The sequence below is a fragment of the Arachis hypogaea genome, chromosome 15, assembly GCF_003086295.3.
Source record: "Arachis hypogaea cultivar Tifrunner chromosome 15, arahy.Tifrunner.gnm2.J5K5, whole genome shotgun sequence".
Lineage (NCBI taxonomy): Eukaryota > Viridiplantae > Streptophyta > Magnoliopsida > Fabales > Fabaceae > Arachis > Arachis hypogaea.
Genome location: NC_092050.1, coordinates 157,370,138 through 157,384,594, shown reverse-complemented (window position 1 = coordinate 157,384,594; position 14,457 = coordinate 157,370,138). Strand labels below are relative to the sequence as shown.

Here is a 14,457-nt window from a genome sequence, read left to right as displayed (position 1 = left end):
CTAGAGGTATGGGGTGAAAACCCTTAAGTCACATCTTGTCTTAATATGGAACAAGTGGGGTTAAATATTTAATCAGTTTTGAGATTCGATTCCACACTTAATTTAGTAAAACAGAGAAATTGTCCCAACTAAGTTGGACATTTCTTTTTTAGGAATTCTGACTTCAGTGTACGTTGTAGATTGGTTAAAAAAGGGAAATAAAGAAAAATAGTATAAATATAAAGCAACGAGTTTGCGCAAGTGGTGTGAAAAAGAAGTAAAAAGAAAGCTGAAACCGTTAATTAAATTGTCCAATTGATTACACTTGCAGGCGAGACAAAAACCCTCAGATAGAATCTCTAAATACCTAGTCAAGTCACAACAAATTCCACCAAGAAAAATGAGCAAAGTACACCAAGAAAAGGGAGCAGCAACTATTTAAACTTTGAAGTGTCCTGTACAATATGATAACAACAAGAGCCTTTGATAAGCCAGATTTTGTTAGTCATGCCTTCCAGCCAAAACCCATGTTATCATCCAGATCACTACTGAAGAAGGGCTATCTGTAAAATCACTGGCAATATCTGGAACCACATCTTGCAAATGCAGATTCTGCGGTATATCCGAAGTTCTCGGGTTGAATCCATTGTTGCCACCAGCCGGAGAAGAATCACTGTTTGAGGCCGATTTGAAGCTATTGCTCCTTGAAACCGGACCTTTATTTCCTGAAACATTGACAGATCCTCCAGTTATGGAAGGAGACGGAGAGTGTCCTCCGAAACCCAACCCATTCTTTGCTATGCTCCCATTTGCATTGGGTCCACCAAGAGATTGTGATTGTACTCCCCCATTGTTATTTGACATCAGCAGTTGCTGGATCATCTGCTGCTGTAGAGCTTGATTTCCTTGGGATCCCTGTGAATGGTTTTGTTGCATGAAGCTATTTGCACTTAAGGATCTCTGTTGAAGGTGTTGTTGCGGCTGCTGCTGTTGCTGCTGCGGGGGTAGATGGGGACTCGGGAAACCACCAATGGGTGAATTCTGCATTGAACCTGGAATAAAGGCAGAGGTAGCACCTTGCATAGCTGACGAGGGACTCTGGTTTGCATTGTTGAAAGATGATGATCCTTCTCTCTGAATTGAGCCAGGGCTTGAATTCATCGAGTTTTGCCTCATAAGAAGACTCTGGTAGTTAAGTGCCAGAGCAGCTTGTGCTGATCCACTCAAACCACCACGATTTATCATATTAGGATTATTATTTATTGGGTTGTTCAAACTAGGATTCATTGCCATTAGTTTGTTAATCGTGTTTCGATCAGTTGGCAGACCTTGAACATTTGCTAGCTGTTCCATCTCATGCATTTTTTGCATCTGGAGCTTAGCCGCGGTTGCAAAACGAGGATAATTCTTCAAGCTCTCTGCAGGTTAAGAGTTGAATCATTACAAGGCAAGAAAAAGCTACCTGATGATGGGAAAATAGATCTCCAAATATTGAAACTAAAACAGCTTCACAAAACATAACATTAGAGTCAAACCTACAAGAGAAGCACATCTAATATCTACATAAAACACACATGAAAGAATGACATGCAACCAAATAGGGTAATATAGTAACAAAAGCAATTTAAAATTTACCAATTGCTCCAATTTTGTGCTCCCGACAGATATCTATCAGATCTTTCATGGAATTGACAACCTCAGATATCTGTCACCCATTACAGGCAAATAATGAGAAAGCTTCATTAGATAATAATAATAATAAACTTATAAAAAAACTCTTAAGTAGATTTAAGTAGTGTACCTGCAAACATCTTACATATCTTTTGGAAAAACCTAAATCATTTAGAGATTGCAACTCCAGACTCTTTGCAAGTTGACGGCCAGCAGCCAAAACCCTAATGCACAACATAAATTGTAAGAAGCGTTAGTACACTCCTATCTGTTGCCACACTTCACGAAAGAGAATTTGACACACATATATCACAAACTATTCAATTAAAATGGAGGACAAGGACAGTTTTCTATATGCTATCCTTTCCATAGTTGCCTATCTGACGGTCAGTCTACTCTAGTCTCTAGCCAAGAAAGAAATGCATCATTGCATCTATCTCCAAATCCTCAGATAGCACGCCATCAAGAGACATAATTTTTGAGGAGGACGATTCACGAAAACATGAAATTTAGTGAGGAATATAAATGAACTAACTCACATATTGCTGTTTGTTTGCAGATCTTGCTGAGAAACCCCATCTGAACCACTTTCAGCAATTGTACTCTGACATTTTTGAGCTACTTGGACCAACTGGTTTACCTGTAATAATGTGGATTTATGAATTAGTTCCACAATAATGCCACTTACTCTTACTGATCAATTTACCATAACGAATTCCACTATCTCCACCAGTGTAGTTAAAGTGATGGTTGTATAAAAGAGGGAAAAAGCAACTCCTGAGGTAGCCTCTTTTAACACACAGTTAAACTGCAGAGATATCATACCTGTGGTGCAACCAACCTTCTAGGAAGAAGTTCTTCATGGCGCCTTGCACAGAACTCCCAAGATAATATCTGTAAACATTAACATGAATATCAGAAGATTATTATGTACGAAAGGCTCAAATAGAAAATAATTTTAAAATACATTGACAGTGTTGTGACCTTAAGGTCTTGTGTAAATATAATACGCAGGTGACCCTCACGAACAACACGAAGTTGCTCGTATACGCTCTCTTGAACTGCTTTTGCATATTCTAACATCATTACACCAGAAGGAAATCTTTGTTCGCGTGGCAACTCCAAAAAGAGAAGTTCATCAATTACTCCACTACCAAATTTGATGTCATTGAGTCTAGGGAGCACTTCAAAAGTTGCCTCTGTTACACAGATCCAGAATTTAAATATTATTACATCAATAAGAATATAAGATTAAAGAATTCAAAGAAACATGCTCATAATATCACATACAAGTACATTCTGAGTTCAGATAATCTAACCACTCACTGATTATTATATTTGCTTATCACTGTTTGCATTCAATGCGGTCAGTTCTCATTCTTTAATTTTTCAAGCTTAGACTGAAGATTATTATTTACTACAATTCATAATCCAATTACTGGTTAGTAGTGATTGCACTGGAGTAATACTTTTCAGCCAGAAAGTCAAACTTACAGACTAGACAATAAACAGAATTATCAGATAAATTTCTACAATCACAATATCACGTATGTTCTCACTTGCAGTATTGCAAAATAACAAAATAACGTTCTCAGTTCCTTACCAAATCCCCTTCCAGATTTAGAACCACATATGTCGCACTGCCATGCATCCTTTTGGGGGAAATTAAAAAATCCATGTCAGATTATGTATATGTCAAAAGTAAAAATAAATTAAAAGGGCAGAACATGGTGCAGACGAAAAATAGTAATCCAAGTAAATTCAATTTTCAGACATAATTTTGTGCAAGGCATTCTTAGAAATTGCCAACAATACCATCTGTATGTATTAAGCATCCTACTGTCCTTGAAATAATTAATAGAAAATTTAAATAACAAGCAGAGTGACTTGCCATAGATGCCTGAGGGAAAACACCGAGTGCATGATGCCCAACATTATTATACAATGACAAGCACCACCGTTCCTTTGCTCGAGGAGAGTAATACTCGGCCACAAATTTTCTCCAATAGGCAATAGTGTTTTCCTGAGACAAAACAGATGAATTGAATATTTGAATAACAGTTGCAACTAATATAGAATTTCAATGGAACAGAAAACATCAACCAAATACATCTATTTGTTTTAAATGCGAGGGGTAAAATGACTCCTGAACAAGATATCCCTAAATTAACAAATAAACATAATGAATGTAAAATGCATCTGAAAACAATTGCTGCTGTAAGAACCTGAAAAATAAGGAAGACGAACTATTGCATGCAACAGTCGGTAAATGAACAGAACTCACACTTGGGCGTTGCCTTTGATGATAGAGGTATTGCATCAATCTGCGAGCACATACTCCATTAACACTGCTGTCATACGGGCGCTTTACTGCAGATTGCATTGATTGTTGCTGTAATTGCTGCTGCCTCAAATGCATTTGTTGTTGTTGCTGCTGCTGTTGTTGCTGCTGCTGCTGCAAGTGTGCTCGCTGTAACTGTGGCATTGACTGAAGGATATGTTGTTGCCTCAGTCTTTGCTGCTGCTGAATCAAAGCCTGTATCTGTGGATTACGCCCCTGATATTGCATGGTGTCCTGTCTTTGAAGAAGCTGTTGTATAACCTGCTGTTGCATTAAATCCTCCTGCTTAATATCCAGCCTAGGTTTTTTGGACAGCTGGGATAAATTATCCGTATTTTGCATGAAAGATCCTGGTATTTGTGCACCCATTGGAAGCGGGGAAGGGGCACTTTGAGATCCAGGCATAGACATAGCACTAGAGGCACCATGCTGCTGATTCTGCTGCAATGGTTGGACATTCTGATCTTGGTGAGAGCTCTGCTGTACTACACTGGAACCATCCATAACTGATGACCCTGAAATACTAACATTATTTGATGTAAATGACATGGGCGAAGCAGGTAAACGTAAGTATGAGTCTGTGTTAATGCTTGCACTTCTCTGCAAATGGGGCCCACCAGAGAATGCTGAATTTGCATCTGTGACTAAAGAGCTAGCTCCAACACTTGGTGCTGAGTTTGCCACACTGTTCAAAACTGCATTATTCATATCCCCAGACACTGGACCCAGGTGAGAACGACCAGCTCCAGGGACCGCATTAGATGAGTTACCGAATGATGAGCTTATGTGAGAGTTGACTACACTCTGTGACTGCCCATCTCCTTGAAAGAAAATTCCAGAACCTGATGATGATTGGGTTAACCCTCCAGCCACCCGAGAAGGTGCCATAGGGGGCACCCCCCCTTGGTGACTGGAATCTAAGTAGCTATCTAGAGCCAGGCCTGACTAGAAATGAAAATATTCTTCACACAGTTCACGAGCTCTATGTAACAGGTAGATTGAGCACAATTATACCCCTGATCTTCTAAACTTCCAAACTTCACTTGAGTTCCTCCAATAACAAAACCTTTCTGAATATGCCCAAAACTGATACTTTCTGCTCACCTCTGGACAACTGCAGTTGTAGATCTAAATTAAAAAGAGAGGTTAGTGGCAGACATATATATCAGCAAAAGGAAAACTAATCTGAAACTAATACAAGTCAAACAACCAAATAAACAGAAACACCGTCATTAAGAAGTAACCATAAGCTTTCAAGTTATAGAACAAACACATAAATTGAACAGTACAAAGTACCCTTTCCATGTAAGGAGAATCACAATCCAACAACTACATACGAGAAACCCTAATTCTTACTAAACATTAAGAATAGACATGCTTCTACACAGAAAGAGGCATTAGGGGAAGTTCAGAAAACAAGCATTAGCAGACTAGAGACAAAACCCCCAAAGCCCAACACTTTCAATTCAAAGATTCAAATTTCCAAAAATTCACCTAATGAAGATTCCAAAAAACATCACCAAAGAGGAAAAACTCTCCAATTGAAAGTACAGAAATTATAACACCAATTATCAGCACGCATACACACCGAGACACATAAATTAAGAATCCCCAAAGTCTACAGCGTAAACCAAACCGCATAGAAGTACCAATTACAATCCTCTATGATAAGTAAACCAAACCTCAAACTCAGCTCAGCACCGCAAAAATCGCTAAAGCAATGAAAAACTAAATAACCGAAACTCTATCCATTTCTTAATTTGCAAAGAGGCAAAAAAAAATCGAAACAACAAAGAAAGTAACAGTCTTCACTTTTCAGAGCTTCCAAGATCGATCACTGGTAAGTGAAGAGGGGGAAAAAATTGAAGCCAAATTGAGTAACATTCAGTGCAAAGAAAAATGAAACATTTGATTAAGGAGCTACTCACATCGAAATCGCAAGCTGAGAAAAAGCGATAGCTTTGGTTTTGAAAGCGTAATTAGGAGAGAAAAATAAAAATCTCATTAATTAAAAAATGGTGAAATTGCAGAGAGAATACTCAATAACAGTGAGAGAGAAAGAAGAGAGAGAGAGAGAAAATGAAAGAGTTGAGAGTGGAGGTTTATATACTCAGAAGAAATGTGGACCTCGGTGTGTCCAGTTTCGGGCTCTAGATTACCGGCTATGTCCGGTAATGGAGTGGACACGCGTCAAGAAAAGGATAGTGCATCTAAGTCGGTGATAGATCCGCAGCCGCATGAAGACCTATTTGAATACGTGGCTCTTTCTGATTGGTTAACTTGCAGGTTGTATCGCGACATTATTATTCTGCCCAAGTGTAACGCTTCCTATTTGTAAACATCTTCGTTACGTCTCTTCGCGTATTTATATTTTCAGATAAACTAGTCTGGATTTCATTTAATTTCCACGTACAGCTTAATTAAATGAGATTTATATACTTTTATCACGTTATTTAAAAATTAACAAATATAATTATATGATTGCGTTTTGCATTCCATCAAGGTTTAAGTTAGTGTAATTAGCAATTTGATTACGCAACAAATTGATAATAAGTTTTTAGAAATTATTTTATCGATCTATGGCATTCTAAATAAGGATTAACTTTTTTCAGTTAGCTATTTTTAATGTTTTTACATTGATAATGGATATTTTAGATATTTTGAGATGAGACCATTTTTTGGGTGAACAAAGGTATTTTATATGAAAGAGAGAATATTATTGGAGTCAACCATTTTCCACAGAGAAATTAAAATTAAAATTTTTATCATTTTTATTTAGGAATAGCAAAAATATTTGTTGAAAATTGTAATTTGTGAAGATTATCTACTACGAGATGAATACAAAAATCCATTTAAATCTCTATAAAAATGGGATTTGCCTTGATGAATAAATGAAGACGAAAACGAAGAAAGATCTTCGACCATGAGGATTCACTAAATTTTTGTGACAGAAATTATATTATCACCATTGATTCTATTTATGTAATAGCCTAAAATTAAAAGTTTAGTTATTGTTAGTTTTGTTAATATGAGATCTAGATAATATTAAAAAGTCTTTTTTTGTGTAAGAAATGATTTGATTTGGGAATGACATAAGTTAATTTTTATATTGGTATTTTACTTCAAGATGTGTTTAATACAAATAGATTATGTATTTTTATTTTTTAAATTAAATAATATTGTATTATATTCATTATTTTGTGATTTTTTTTTGCTTTTTTTTTTTAAATTATTAATATCCACAGATACCCACTTGTTCCGTAAAACTATAAATAGAATCCGTGAGGAAAATCTACCCTTCTCATACAACTTAGAAGAGTACTAAATCTTTAATAACAGTGTAATCAGACTTCTTAACACAATATATATATAGTAATTGATGTTTTGGTTGCATAAAAAATAGGGATGACAAAACCACCTGAACTCGCGGGTACCCACTTCACCCCGTATCGGAATGGGTTTTTAGCGGGGCGAGTTCTTGGAGGGTGGGACGGGGTCGGGTTTAGTTTATACCCGCCCTGCTATATATATATAATATATATAATTTTAATATATATGTATAATATATGTAAAATAATTAGTAAATGATTAATAATATTATATCATATTTAAATTTTTATTTTGATTTATGTTATGTATGTAATGATGGTTATATAAATTTTGAAATTTAATTTTATTTATTGAATTTTAATAATTATAGGAGCAGGTAGAGGCGGGGTGGATACCCACAGGGAGGGATAGGGTGGGTTAGGGGGTGGGTTAAGGTTCAACGTTTTACTATCCGCAGGTAGAAGCGGGGCAGATTCTATGCGAGTTATTGTAGGCGGAGCGGGGTCGGATAGAGCAAAAACCTGCCCCGTTGCCGCCGCTAATAAAAGATCACTTGTTATGATAACATATACTTGTAAAAGGATATCCAATGATTATAGCACGTGTCTCATCAAGCAAATTATTATAGTAAGTGCATTATTTGGCAATTGGCATGTTATTTCCCAAGCTGAGTACGTAGCTGGGACCAAGCTGTGTAGCAAGTAGCAAGTAGCAACTGGAAACTGAAGTGGGGTTGGTAGACAAATTCAAGCGTTACAAAGCCATTCAAAATGAACACTATCATCACCAACTTGAGATCATGTCTTCCTTCCTACAAAGCCTGCTTTAGAACATCATCAACACATTCAAAATATATGTATCGTATGTTCTCTACACACCAAGTATCATGAACTCTTTTACTACGTATTCTACTCACAGTTGTGTTCCAACCTGTAAACATGGAAAAAGGCATAGAATGGAAACCAAAAACTAAATGAATGAGGGAATAAGTAACATTTTGGACGTGAAAGTACTTGACAAAGTCAACTAAAAGAGAATCCAATCTAATTCTCAAAAAGCATACACCTACCACTAAGAAGCATTTAGGTCAAAGGTACAAGCCAAAGCCAGGTTGAATTCTAATCAATATTCTGATTTGATACTAGATTTAAACAAAAAAGTTGTCCCAACTCAGTTACACATTTCTTTTTATGGGGTTCTGACTTTTAAGGGATATGACGACCAGTTTGGGTCACAACCCACTTAGCCACATTTCAGGACAAACATCCTACGTCATATGTCAACGCTAAGGACAATATGGCAAGAAAGGAGCACAAAGCACCTGAATTGTATAAGTGTTGTATTGAAAAAAGGAAACAAGAAAAAAGAGCTAAAACTGTTGATTAAATTGTCTAATAGATTACACTTGCAGGCAAGACAAAAACCCTGAGATAGAATCTCTAAAGACCTAGTCAAGTCACAACAAATTCCACCAAGAAAAGGGAGCAGCAGCTATTTAAAAAAGTTTTCTGTACAATAATTATAACAAGAGCACTTGATAAGCCATTTTGTGTTGGTTATGCCTTCCAGCCAAAACCCATGTTATCATCTAGATCACTATTGAAGAAGGGACTATCGGTGAAATCACCGACAATATCCGGAACCACATCTTGCAAAAGGATATTTTGTGGCATATCTGGCGTTCTCTGGTTGATACCATTGTTGCCGCCGGCTGCAGAAGAATCACTGTTTGAGGCCACTTTGAAGCTATTACTCCTTGAAACAGGGCCGTTGTTTCCTGAAACATTGATAGATCCTCCAGTTATGGAAGGAGTAGGAGAGTGGCCTCCAAAACTCAACCCATTCTTTGCTATGTTCCCATTTGCATTGGGTCCACTAAGAGATTGTGATTGCACTCCCCCATTGTTATTTGACATCAGCAGTTGCTGGATCATCTGCTGCTGTAGAGCTTGATTTCCTTGGGATCCCTGTGAATGGTTTTGTTGCAGTAAACCATTCGCACTTGCTGAACGCTGTAGAAGGTGTTGCTGCCGCTGCTGTGGGGGTAGATGGGGACTTGGGAAACCGGTTGAATTCTGCATTGAGCCTGGAATAAAAGCAGAGGCAGCAGCACCTTGCATAGCTGAAGAGGGACTCTGGTTCGCATTGTTGAAAGATGACGATCCTTCTCGCTGAATTGAGCCAGGGCTTGAATTCATTGAGTTTTGTCTAATGAGAAGATTCGGGTAGTTAGACATTGCGAGAGCAGCTTGTGCTGACCCACTCAAAGCACCACGATTCCCCATATTAAGATTATTGTTTATTGGGTTGTTCAGACCAGGATTCAGTGCCATCAGTTTGTTGAGTGTGTTTCGTTCGGTTGGCAGACCTTGAGCATTTGCTAGCTGTTCCATCTCATGAATTTTTTGCTTCTCAAGCTTGGCAGGGGTTGCAAAACGAGGATAAGTTTTCAAGCTCTCTGCAGGTAGGAGTTGAATCATTAACGGGAAAGAAAAGATACTCATAATTTGAACATAGTATACCACATCTAATCTAATGTCCAGAAGGAAACACAATTTTAGATGGTCAATTGCCATGTGTTCAACATGTGAAAACAATGACATACAACCAACCAGTGTAAAATAGTAACAAGAACAATAAAATTTTACCCATTGGCCCAATTTTGTGCTCCCGACAGATATCCATGAGATCTTTCATGGAATTGACAACCTCGGAAATCTGTCACCCATTACAGCAGGCAATTATAAGAAATCTGGAGTAAATGATAAAAGAAGAAAAAAATCAGAAGACACTGAATCTAGATTTTAACAGTGTACCTGCAAACATCTTACATATCTTTTGGAAAAACCCAAGTCATTTACTGATTGCAACTCGAGACTCTTTGCAAGTTGACGCCCAGCAGCCAATACCCTAATGCAAAAAATACATTATAGCGTGGCTTAGTGCACTCACATCGGTTGATAGCATGTAGCACTGAAAGAAGAACTACACAAATACACATCACAAATAAATTATTCGAAAAATGGAGAAGCAGGACAGTTTTCTATCTGATATCCTTTCTACAGTTGTTTATCCAATTGTTAGTCCAACCAAAACAAGAAGTCATCATTCCATATAACACCACATCTTCACATCAAGCGAGACATAAATTCCAAGAACAAGGATTCACAACACATGTCTATCAGCGAGGAATAAGAATAAGAATGCATTAACTCACATATTACTGTTTGTTTGAAGATCTTGCTGAGAAACCCCATCTGGACCACTTTCAGCAACTGTACTCTGGCATTTTTGAGCTACTTGAACCAACTGATTTACCTGCAATATTGGAATTGCATGAATTAGTTCCCACTATAATGCCTCTTCAGGCTACTTCATATAAAGCATCTCTATAACCAACTCCAAGTACATAATGAGTAGCCCACCAAAATGGAACAAAGCCTTGGAACCAACCTGTGGTGCAACCAACCTTCTAGGAAGAAGTTCTTCATGGCGCTTTGCACAGAACTCCCAAGATAATATCTGTAATAATTTACATGATAATCAGCAGATAATTATGCATAATAGATTCAAATGGAAAATATTTTTAAAATACATTGATGGTTTTATAACCTTCAGGTCTTGTGTAAATATAATACGGAGGTGACCTTCACGAACAACACGAAGCTGCTCATATACACTCTCTTGAACCGCTTTTGCATATTCTAACATCATTAAACCAGAAGGAAATCTTTGTTCGCGTGGCAAATCCAAAAATAAAAGTTCATCGATAACTCCACTGCCAAATTTGATGTCACTAAGTCTAGGGAGAACTTCAAAAGTTGCCTCTGTTACACAGATCCAGAATGTAAGTATTAGTGCATTAATGTGACTAGAAAATTCAAATACCCACACCAATAACATTGCATACAGGTACATTCTGCATTCAGATAATCTAAACCAGTCATTCTTTTATTATACTTGCTTATCATTGTCCGAATACAATGCCGTCAGATATCTGACTTTCTATAATTTTCAAGTTTAGACCAAAGATTATTATTTATACAACTATTCATAATGTAATTATTGGTTAATATTGATTGCACTAGGGTCATTTTTGTAAGCAAGAAAGTCAAACATACAGATTCTGTAGAATACAAAAATACAATGACAGTATTACATAATAAAAAAAAATAATGTTCTCAGTTCCTTACCAAATCCCCTTCCAGATTTAGAACCACATATGTCACACTGCCACGCATCCTTTGGGGGGAAAAATCCATGTCAGATTTATGTACATGTCAACAGTAACAAGAAGCAAATTAAAAGGGCAGCACAAGAACGAGAGGCAGAGAGAACAAGATTGAGAGAACTGAGTTCTCTGGTGATGGGTTACCGTTTTCTTACTGAAACCACAAATTACCAAAATGACCCTCAAAATTTACTTAAAATATAAAAAAAAGCTCAACACGTCCGCCATTTCGGCCGTAAATGCCACTGGTGCCCCTCATTTTCCACAACACAATTCCACTAAACTAAGATCTTTTCATGGTGGTTCCAATAACAAGGGCCATACCATTCTGCTATGGCTGAATGCCTGAATTTTTTTTAAACAAAGATTATGGTATACAATTATAGAGTATTGAGTACAAGTATAGAAACTAACCATAGATGCCTGAGGGAAAACACCTAGTGCATGATGCCCAACATTATTATACAAAGACAAGCACCACCGTTCCCTTGCTCGAGGAGAGTAATACTCGGCCACAAATTTTCTCCAATAAGCAATAGTGTTTTCCTGAGACAAACAGAAAATTGAATTCAGTTGTAACTAATCAGGATTCCAATGGGAACAAAAAACATCAATCAAATGTGTTTAAAACATACATTTAAATGTGCAGAAAAATATGATGCTTGACAGAAGAAAGCCATAAATTAACACATGAACAAAACTCACAATTGGTCGTTGCCTTTGATGATAGAGGTATTGCATTAATCTTCGAGCACATACACCATTAACGCTACTGTCATACGGACGCTTCACCGCAGATATGGGTTGCATTGATTGTTGCTGTAATTGCTGCTGCCTCAAGTGCATTTGTTGCTGTTGCTGCTGCTGTTGTTGTAAGTGTGCTCGCTGTAACTGTGGCATTGACTGAAGGATGTGCTGTTGCCTCAGTCTTTGCTGCTGTTGCATCAAAGCCTGTATCTGTGGATTACGACCCTGGAATTGCATGGGGTCCTGTCTCTGAAGAAGCTGCTGTATCACCTGCTGTTGCATTAAATCCTCCTGCTTGATATCCAGCCTCGGTTTTTTGGACAGCTGAGATAAATTATTTGGATCTTGCATGAAAGATCCAGGTATTTGTGCACCCATTTGAAGTGGGGAAGGACCAATTTGAGACACAGGTGTAGACATAACACTAGAAGCTCCTTGCTGCTGATTCTGCTGCAATGGTTGAGCATTCTGATCTTGGTGAGAGCTCTGTTGTACTACATTCGAACCATCCATAACTGATGACCCTGAAATACTAACATTATTTGATGTAAATGACATGGGTGAAGCAGGTAACCGTAAGTATGAGTCTGTGTTAATGCTTGCACTTCTTGGCAAATGGAGCCCACCAGCGAATGCTGAATTTGCATCTGTGAGTAAAGAGCTAGGTCCAATACTTGGTGCTGAGTTTGCCGCACTGTTCAAAATTGTATTGTTCATATCCCCTGACACTGGACCCAGGTTTGGAAGACCAGTTCCAGGAACCGCATTAGATGAGTTAATGAATGGCGAGTTTAACGGAGAGTTAACTACACTATGTGATTGTGCATCTCCTTGAAAAAAAATTCCAGAACTTGATGATGATTGGGTCAATCCTCCAGCCACCCGAGAAGGTGCCATAGAGGGCACCTCCTTCTTGGTGACTGGAATCTATAGCTCCTCAGAGCCAGGCCTGACTGATATTCCAAATATTCTCAAAGCAGTTCACAAGCTTTATGTAACAGGTAGATTGAGCATAAATATTCCCCTGATCTTTTAAACTTTCAAACTCCACTTGAGTTTCCAAACTTCTATCCAATAATACAGCCTTGAAATCCAATGCACCAAAAAATGATACTTTCTACTCAGCTCTGAACAATTGCTGATATGGATCCAAAATTAAAAAAGAGGTTAGAACCAGACATATATATTAGCATAAGGAAAGTATACGCTGAAACAGTGAAACTAATACAAGTTAAACAACCAAATAAACAGCAACCACATGGTGAAGAAAGTAAACATACACTTTCAAGTCATGGAACAAGCCTAAAATTTGGACGGTACAAAAATGTCCTTTGAAGCAAGGGGAATCACAATCTAATAACTACACACAAAAAGCCCTAATTCTTACTAACATTTGGACTAGACATGCTTTTGCACAGAAAAAGCGCGTCAGGGGAGATTACAAACATTAGCAGGGTTGAACCCCCCCCCCCCCCAAAAAAAAAAAAACACACACACACACAGAGCAGAACCCGAAGCTTTCAATTCAAAGATTCAAAATTTCAAAAAAGATAAATAAATGCAACCAAAATTGCAAAAGCAGCACCAAAAAGAAAAACTTACCAATTGAAAAATACAGAAACCAGAACACCAATCATCAGCTACATACACAAACTAAGAATCCCCAAAGCCTGCAGTGTAAACCAAACCCCATAAACTCCCAATCACAACCCCCCATAATAAGTAAAACGCAAACCTTAAACTTAAACTCAGCTCAGAACACGAAAAAAATAAAAAATATAAATAAAATTCAACTCATTGTCCCAATTTTTAAATTTGAAAAGGAAAACAAAAAATCGAAGCAACAAAGAAAGTAACAGTCTTCACTATACATAGCTTCTAAGATCGATCATTGATAGGTGAAGGGAAGAAAAACAGAAGCCAAAATGAAACATACCACTGTATCAGTGCAAGGAAGAAACAAACATTCGATTAAATAAGTTAAGGAGTTACTCACATCGAAATCACGAGCTGAGAAAAAGCATAGCGTTGCTTTTGGAAGCGAAATTCGGAGCGAAAAATAAAAATTAAAAATTAAAGAAGTGATGAAATTGCAGAGAGAATACTCAACAACAGTGAGAGAGAAAGAGAAAGAAAGAAGAGAGAGAAAGGTTGGAGG

The 14,457-nt window shown here is 37.5% G+C and overlaps 2 protein-coding genes across 3 annotated transcripts; both read right to left on the bottom strand.

Annotated features, from left to right (window-relative positions):
- Window positions 1-257: 257 nt before the first annotated feature.
- Window positions 258-6,081, bottom strand: LOC112751730 (probable transcriptional regulator SLK2). The gene is given in 11 exon segments (XM_072218052.1): window positions 258-537; window positions 540-1,397; window positions 1,615-1,684; window positions 1,781-1,874; window positions 2,190-2,290; window positions 2,476-2,544; window positions 2,635-2,849; window positions 3,254-3,302; window positions 3,542-3,673; window positions 3,935-5,119; window positions 5,920-6,081. Coding segments are annotated over 10 exon segments (2,586 nt in total). The 5' UTR covers window positions 4,880-5,119; window positions 5,920-6,081; the 3' UTR covers window positions 258-484.
- A 2,537-nt stretch (window positions 6,082-8,618) lies between these two features.
- Window positions 8,619-14,457, bottom strand: LOC112751731 (probable transcriptional regulator SLK2). Of its 2 annotated transcripts, XM_072218051.1 has the most exons (11): window positions 14,296-14,447; window positions 13,902-13,969; window positions 12,258-13,437; window positions 11,967-12,098; window positions 11,515-11,563; window positions 10,934-11,148; window positions 10,775-10,843; window positions 10,539-10,639; window positions 10,138-10,231; window positions 9,970-10,039; window positions 8,619-9,779 (listed from the first exon to the last, which is right to left on the bottom strand). In XM_072218051.1, exons 3-11 carry the CDS (start codon window positions 13,194-13,196, stop codon window positions 8,878-8,880), a joined length of 2,571 nt encoding a protein of 856 aa, XP_072074152.1. In that variant the 5' UTR covers window positions 13,197-13,437; window positions 13,902-13,969; window positions 14,296-14,447; the 3' UTR covers window positions 8,619-8,877. The 2 variants fall into 2 exon arrangements, with proteins under 2 accessions (XP_072074152.1, XP_025656746.1); XM_025800961.3 differs by lacking the exon at window positions 13,902-13,969 and having other exon boundaries at window positions 14,296-14,457.